The 8,199-nt window shown below is 43.6% G+C and overlaps 1 protein-coding gene across 1 annotated transcript; it reads left to right on the top strand.

The window, feature by feature from the left end:
* Positions 1 to 368: 368 nt before the first annotated feature.
* On the top strand, positions 369 to 8,089 carry gnb3a (guanine nucleotide binding protein (G protein), beta polypeptide 3a). Its single transcript, XM_086039102.1, has 9 exons — positions 369 to 605; positions 3,618 to 3,715; positions 4,478 to 4,623; positions 4,703 to 4,766; positions 5,712 to 5,874; positions 5,952 to 6,018; positions 6,090 to 6,291; positions 6,350 to 6,566; positions 7,291 to 8,089. The coding sequence occupies exons 2-9, from the start codon at positions 3,659 to 3,661 to the stop codon at positions 7,395 to 7,397; spliced, it is 1,023 nt and encodes a 340-aa protein (XP_085895228.1). The 5' UTR covers positions 369 to 605; positions 3,618 to 3,658; the 3' UTR covers positions 7,398 to 8,089.
* The last annotated feature ends 110 nt before the right edge of the window (positions 8,090 to 8,199 follow it).

Genomic DNA, 8,199 nt, shown 5'->3' with positions numbered 1-8,199 from the left:
GCTAAAATGGAGTTAGCCTACTCTCGTTCTCTGCAGCTCATATCAACTCCCTCTCAGGTTTGGTCAAGATCGGCCCTGCTACCACTCACGGAACTTTCAGGATTAGTGACTACTGCACCATAAAAAGTCATAGCGCCAGACCCTCTTATTTTCCTTTTTCTCCCCTCCCCTCCATTATTTCCAGACCTAGATTCACCCCACGCTCGTGTCTTGTGACCCCCTTGCTGCAACCGCACTGAGCGCCTTCTTTGGTCTGCCCCCCTTGTCTCCTTGCCCTTTTTGTCAGCCCCCCCCGACGCCGCCCCCCCCCCCCCCCCCCCTCACATCCACCAGCAGCCACCTCTCACTGTCCATCGCTGGGTTTATCCCCTCATCCCTGATCTCCCTTCATCCCTGCAATCCTCATCTGTTCCTCACAGGACAGGAGAGGACAGAAGAGGAAAGAGGGACCGGCCAAGTGGAGCATCAGGCCCGTCGCAAAAAGTGAATGGAAAGTGCTGCAACGGTCAGAGGCTGACTGACTGCTGCACCAGTGTGATTACATTTTTGTTTTTGTTTTTTTTTTTAAAGTCACCTGGAACATTCCAAGAGGAGTCTCCAAACCGGTGAGGCCCATTTTTATATTTGGTTCGGTATAAGCGTTCCGCTTTATTGACGGTTCACGTTCATGAAATGTTCACAAATGAACAAAATCATGACAGATTGAGGTATATGCGACTTGTGTCGCCAAATATCTTTTATTAGGGTTTCCTCCTTCCGATGAATGTGCAAATATAAATATACATATCGTCGCTGTCGTGTGGAGAACACTTATGTCCAATTTTGGAATTAAAAAAAAAAAATTCATGTGAATGCAATAATGCGGAAATGGCCGTAATGCGGAAACACCATTCACGTAAAAATAAGAAAACAGAAAAAAATGGACATAAGTGGTTTTCACAGGACAGCGACGATATATAAATATACATATGCATACCGTGTGTCCATACAATATATGTGAGGGCTGCAGGTTATTGGAAAAACATTAAGTTATAGGCGTTATTGCGATATTTACCTAATGAAATTACATTTTTATTATCTAATGGAAGAAAGATTTTTACACGCAGCAAAATAAGCAGGCAAATGAACACAGATAATTGTAATAACTTACAATTATATACTATATAAACAGTATACAAAATGACTTTCAAATAATTTAAATGAATTCATTTCAATCTAAAAACTGGCGCACGTTGACTGCCTTTATATTTTTTTCCAATTTTCTTATTTTCACGTGAATGGCGTTTCCGCGTTACGGACATTGCATTAACGTGAAAATAAAAATAAATAAATAAAAATAAATAAAAAATTGGACATAAGTGTTTTTCACAGCACAGCGACGATATGGGAGTCAGTTTCCATCCAAAAGCCAAAGAAGCCAAATTTCCTTTTAAACAATATACAAATCTGTAAAACTGACAAAGAATCAGAATTTGATTAGCATGCCTCGACTTTCACTCTTGTCAGACAATTCCCACTCCTTCTGGCATCACCCTTGCCCCACCCTCTGGTGTCATCCCCTCCCTCCCGCCTCTTATCCACATGCAAAGAGCAGTCAGTAATCGGATGAGAGCAGATTTGATTCAAAAAGGCCAAACCCCCACGCCCCCCCCCCCCGCCCCACCCTTTTCCCCTTTAAAAATCTCCACCGACGACGGGATTTAAAACTCACTCTTCTGACTCCCCTCTTGTAATGGGTGGTGGTTAATGCACTTCACCATCCAGCGCCACCCTCCTCTTCTAGCAGCCATTTTATCACACGAAACAATGACAGGACAAGACTTTCCTCCTGAAATAAAACGTGAAAACGGCCACTGAATCACCAAGACTATCAATCGTCGCTGTAATTTCATGTGAACAGGCTCGTCGTGCGTTCACTACAAGCCCTAAAAAATAAAAAGGCACACGTAACTTGCCCTCTGCGTCCTCTCCTTTTCACTTTAGACAAATGATAGGCAAATCCATCAGGTCATGTGTCGTCTGATTCAAATAGTGAGGGAAAGTGCAAGCGGAAATGGATGATCTGATATCGAATCAATTTTCGGAACTGAAATGCCATAAATGCAGCCTCCGAAAGTAAATGCACTGTTAATTTCATTACGTTTTTTTTACAAACAAATTAGCACTGTGCTGGATGGTAAAATATAATAAAAGACAACGTAAAGAAATAAACGGCTTTTATAAAGCGGGATTACTGTATGCGTTGAAGTATATGTGTAAGTGTTGGATGTGTGCCTTTAAGGGGTGTGGTCTAGGGAGTGACATCAACAGCTGAGTTGGGTTGGCCTTTGAGTCTGCATGTGAGCGCTTGAGTGTGAGCTGTGGCCTGCAGTAGCTCATTGCAAGTGTTGTCATTTATTTTGTGCTTGTTTTCAGATTACCTAAAGAGTAATGTATTCCTATTATTTCTGTGGACGTTTCAAAGGTTGTTCTGTATGAGGAGAGATATAGCACATCCTGGTGAATTTGAATAGTGAAATTAGCTTTTTTTTTTTTTTTAACATTTGAAGCAAGGCAGGAGAAAATCTTAAAATTAGAAATTGTATTTTTTTTGTTTTTGTTTTTATAGGGGAAGTCAATGCAATTTTTTTTTCAAGAATAGGTTCTATGCAAGCCCACTTGTTGAAACAGGGCATTCTGATAAATATTGCGTTTGTGGAATAAGTGTTAATCCACTCATTTTTAGCCATCTCCGGGGGCGGCCATCTTATCTTCTGTCGACTGAAAATGACATCACCACTGCTCACAACGACCAATCACGGCTCAGATTCGGAAAACAGGTCAGCCGCGATTGGTCGTTGTGAGCAGTTGTGATGTCATTTTCAGTCGACAGAAGACAAAATGGCCGCCCCCAGAGATGGCTAAAAACGAGAGCATTTTGCTGCTTAACTTATATTCCACAAACGCAAAATTAATCAGAATGCCGCATTTCAACTAGTGGGCCTGCTGGGAACATATTCTTGACAAAAATATGTTTGGGTTGATTTCCGCTTTAATGGAGAATTCAATTCAGGCCCTTAGTGTCATTTCAGCCCCAAATCATGCGTTAAGGTGACATTTATCACACTCACTGATTTTGTCCATTAGAGGATGAAGTGGCTCTTTTAATCACAATATTACCAAATTAAATTGCAATCAACAGTTTGGATGCTGGAACACACACACACCTCTCGTTCCCTCCCAACACTTGCACCTGATGACATTCTGACAGGACATACTGGTTTGTGTGTACATACCGGCCGAATCATCTGAAGAGCAAACAGTTTTCCTGTAAAAGTCCTGCTTGAATATTCATACACTCATGTATGAGCTCGAGGGATGTGTGTGTGGGGGTGGGGGGGCTAGTGTGTGTGTGTGCTCTACCAGTTTCTGTGTGTTTAATGAAGTTTGCAAAGCAGACAAGAGCCCAGTTTGACTTGCAAAAACGGTACTTCCTCGCAGAGCCGCAGCCTGCCGCAGGTAAAGCTCAGTGTCAGGGCTTTCGGTACATGACCGGACTGGGCCGCGCGACGTTATACTGAGGGGCGTATCACTGAATTGTGTCGTCTTTTCTTGGCGGGGGTGGGGGGCCTTTTCAGCTCTCCTACGTGTCCCCTGACAGTGCCTGACGAGCATCGCCATGGGTGAAATGGAGCAATTGCGAAAGGAGGCAGACAGCCTCAAGGACCAGATTACTGTAAGTACGCTCAACTTCATCAAAAAGAAAAACAAAAGCAAGAGTGGGGCCGTTGTTGTCGTTTCCAAACAATTCTCGCCATGTAAACCATGAATATAGAAATAATTTGCCGAGGTCGTTCTTGAAGTCATGCAAGTGTAAAATGACCCTCACCATTGTCAAATAAAAGTAAAATGGAAACTTCATCCATCCAATCCTAGAAACTTTTCGTGCATGCTGTTCTACAGACACGGTCACTGAATTTCGTTTGGTAGGAATTGAACAAAATCTGATTTTGAAGAACGACAGGAAATGGTTAAAATGACCCTAAAATGGCAGATTTTTTGTGTTGTTTCAGGCATGGCTTCTTGAGACTTTTTTGTGTGTTTACTCATGATGGATGTTCCCACCAAATTTCATGTGGCTAAGAGAAACTGGCTTCGGGGGCAAGAACCCATGGGAATGGCCAAATGATCCTAAAATGGCTACTTCAAAACAAAATGGCAGACTTCCTATGTCTTTTTGGGCATGGGCTCTTGTGAATTTTTAGTGGGGTCTACTAATGATAGTAAAATTTCATATTGCTAAGAAAAACTGGCTTTGGTGGGCTGGACTTTCAAGAAATAGCTAGTGGGGCTTTCCGAGCTCAAACATAAAATTTCAAAACGTGAGTTTTTATGGCATCCTTCTGTGGTGGTATCACCAAAACAAAAAAAAAACAAAAAATGGAGATTTGACTTTTCCCAGATAATTTTACCATTGTACTCCCTCGCTTCCAATTAGGCGGCACGTAAATCCATGCAGGACACAACCCTGCAGGAGGCCGTGGCCAGCATCAACGTGGTGGGCCGCGTCCAGATGAAGACCAGGAAAACACTGAGGGGCCACCTGGCCAAGATCTACGCGATGCACTGGTCAACTGACTCCAAGTACGTCATTTAAAAAATGTCCTTTTTGTTTGAAAGATTAGGTACGAAATGGAAAGATTTTGTGTTTGCCTGTCCCCAGGCTGTGTGTGAGTGCCTCACAAGACGGGAAGCTCATCGTGTGGGACAGCATCACAACAAACAAGGTGAGACGGAGCGGTAAGAAGTCACAGTACGCACCTCGGCTCGTTTTTTGGGTTCTCCGTGGTCTCCTCGGGGAATGGCTCAGTGTTTGCCGAGCAGGTTTTTCCTCTTCGGAACAAATGCCTGTGGGGAATAAAAACGTCAGTAAGGTGGACTTATGTAACAAGTTGGACTGATGCTTCTGTTAAGAGTAATACATAAGTTCTTTCAAGGGAAGTCAACCAAAACATATTGTTTTCAAGAATATGTTCTATGCAGGCTCACTAGTTGAAACAAGGCAAAATGATTAATATGAAATATGAGTTAAGCAGCAAAATCCACCCGTTTTTAGCCATCTCCGGGGGCGGCCATTTTGTCACTTCTGTCGACTGGAAATGACATCACAACTGCTCAGGGCTCAGGTAACGACCAATCACGGCTGACCTTTTTTCTGAAGCTGAGCCGTGATTGGTTGTTACGTAAGCCCTGAGTAGATGTGATGTCATTTTCAGTCGACAGAAATGACAAAATGGCCGCCCCCTGAGATGGCTAAAAAGGGGTGGATTTTGCTGCTTAACTCATATTTCATATGAATCATATTGCCTCGTTTCAACTAATAGGCCTGCTGGGAACATATTCTTGAAAAAAATATGTGTGGGTTGATTTCCACGTCAACTAAAAAAATAGATAAATAAAATAAAAAAACATGTTGGTCAAAGCAACTAAGATGTCTCCACAATTGGAAATGGTTGCACCAAATCCTGTGAAGTCTGCTCGTTGATTTGTTTCAACAGAGGTGGCAAAAGCGCTCACACGGACTCAGAATGGCCCCCTGACCCAGACCCCTTGAGATATCTACAACTATAAACTACAGCCACAATAATAAACATTTGTTGAATTAACTTTGAAAAACGTCATGGTGATAGCGCAGTACGTCGACATTACTTGATGTGTATTCCTCCTCCCAGGTGAACGCCATCCCCCTCAAGTCGTCGTGGGTGATGACGTGTGCCTACGCTCCGTCGGGCAACCTGGTGGCATGCGGCGGCCTGGACAACATGTGCTCCATCTACAACCTCAAGGGCAAGGACGGCAATGTCAAGGTCATGCGCGAGCTGGCGGCGCACACAGGCTAGTGGCAACAAAATACTTTTTAAAAGCTCTGCTGCATTTGGCACGTTTTCATTTCGGTATTGCCGTCGTTGTAGGTTACCTGTCGTGCTGTCGTTTCCTCAGCGACAGCGAGATCATCACCAGCTCTGGAGATTGCACTTGGTAAGTCACCTTTCGTACATCTCATAACTGACCTTCCTGACTGTCGCGATGGTTGGCGGTCTTGGTTCCAGCGTGCTATGGGACATCGAGACGGGCACCCAGAAGACCATCTTCGCAGGACACCAGGGAGACTGCATGTCCTTGGCCGTCTCCCCGGACTTCAAGTTCTTCATCTCGGGCGCGTGCGACTTCACGGCCAAGTTGTGGGACATCCGGGAGGCCAACTGCAGACAGACCTTCGGGGGCCACGAGAGTGACATAAACGCCATCGGGGTAAGGACACTTGGTGATTCTAAATTTTGACTCCCAAGTGACGCCCCGTCCTCCGCAGTTCTTCCCCAACGGCAACGCGGTCATCACAGGCTCCGACGACGCCACCTGTAAGCTGTATGACCTGAGGGCCGACCAGGATCTCATCACCTACCAGGACTCCAGCATTATGTGCGGCGTCACCTCGCTGGCACCCTCCCTCTCGGGACGCCTATTGCTGGCCGGATACGACGACTTCAACGTCAACATTTGGGACGCGCTTAAAGCGGAGAGAGTGGGTGAGTTAGCCTGTGGGTGAAGACTTACAGTCGAGAATCAAACGTTACCAATTCCGGATCAAAAAACAAGTCTTGAAAGAAAAATGCTAAAAATTCCGAATCAAATGCTAGCAGTTTAGAATCAAATGCTACAAATTCTGAATGAAATCTTACTGATTACGAATCAAATGCCAACAATTTAACATCAGAATCAAATGCAGAACAAAACAAATAAATGCGACCAAATCAGAATCAGATGCTAACAATTTTGAATCAAATGCTACCACTTCAGAAGAAAATGCCTCCAATACAAGCGAAAATTCGACCAATTTGAAATCAAATGCTACCAATTCAGAATCAAGAGGCTAACAGTTCAGAATTGAATGCTACAACTTAGAATCAAAGGTTACTCATTCCGACTCAAATCCAACTTAAAACCAAATGCTACCAATTTAGAATCAGAAATGATACGCGTTCAGCCTCAAATGCAAACAATTGAGAAAAAATGAAATGCTCCCAATTCAGAATAAAACTTAGAATCTGTTACTTAACATTGCAGGTGAATTTTTACATAACTCCCGTGGTGCATTAATTGCAGAAGAGCTCACTTATGATTCAAAAATAGCAAAAACAAAACTTGACAGGTGGCCAATCACTCCGGCGACACTACTATTTGTATTGCGAGCCACCACAAAGTAAATTGTATTTTTTAAACATTTATTTTCCTTCTCTCCATACACTCCAGGAGTGCTTGCCGGCCACGACAACAGAGTGAGTTGCATCGGCGTATCCTCCGACGGAATGGCGTGCTGCACAGGATCGTGGGACAGCTTCCTCAAGATTTGGAATTGATGCCTCGCACCCCGCGTCGGGATCTAGCAGGAGGGTCACGGGCGGCGTGGTATTTAATTGTGCCAATTTTTGAAGTTGGGTTGCTTAATGTGAATGAATATTCCTCTCTAGTTCATTATTACGTACGGTACTGTAGTGGTCTGGCACACTTGGCTGCTGCAGTCAAGCAGTCGCCCGATGGAAGCACACTGGATGGATGTCTGTCATGTAGGTTGACACCAACTATACTTATACTGTACGGTATGCTGTGTTTTATATCAAGCAAATTTGTTTTTTGGTTGTTAGTTTTCCATTACAAGCTTATGTTGACTTGCTTTTCTAAATAGAATGTAATGCCCTACTTTAGAGGTTTTTGTGTTTGTATTGAATGTGACACTGGCTTGTTTCAACCCCCCCACCCCCTTCACAAAAATGTGAGCGACAGCCGACAGATGGCATAACAAAAAGTGGTTCAATAAGCACTTAAAGCAAGCAACGACCCATTTGTCTCAGGACCTACAAATGGATGCTATTGTGCGCACTACTTTTGGACTTTGTTGTAAATAAATGCTAGTCGACCTTTTCCTCCGCCAGGCAAAGTCAAGAGATAGTCGTTTGATGGTGACCAGGTTTTCTTATTTGGGTTTTACAACAACAGGCAATGTTTAGCACAGCTTTCGAAACAGACTGTCAAATAAAAAGGTGGGATTCCATTTGTCTTTGGTCATTTTGCAAAATTCTGTTCACACCAGGGCAGAGTCACATTTTTCACAAATATACAACAATCACTGATATGGGCGAGCAAAAACGAATTGCAAATCAA

Source organism: Filicampus tigris, chromosome 8 (assembly GCF_054856515.1).
Source record: "Filicampus tigris isolate MCC_2025a chromosome 8, RoL_Ftig_1.0, whole genome shotgun sequence".
NCBI lineage: Eukaryota > Metazoa > Chordata > Actinopteri > Syngnathiformes > Syngnathidae > Filicampus > Filicampus tigris.
Note: the sequence above shows the minus strand (reverse complement) of the source record. Positions and strands in the feature narration are given on the sequence as shown.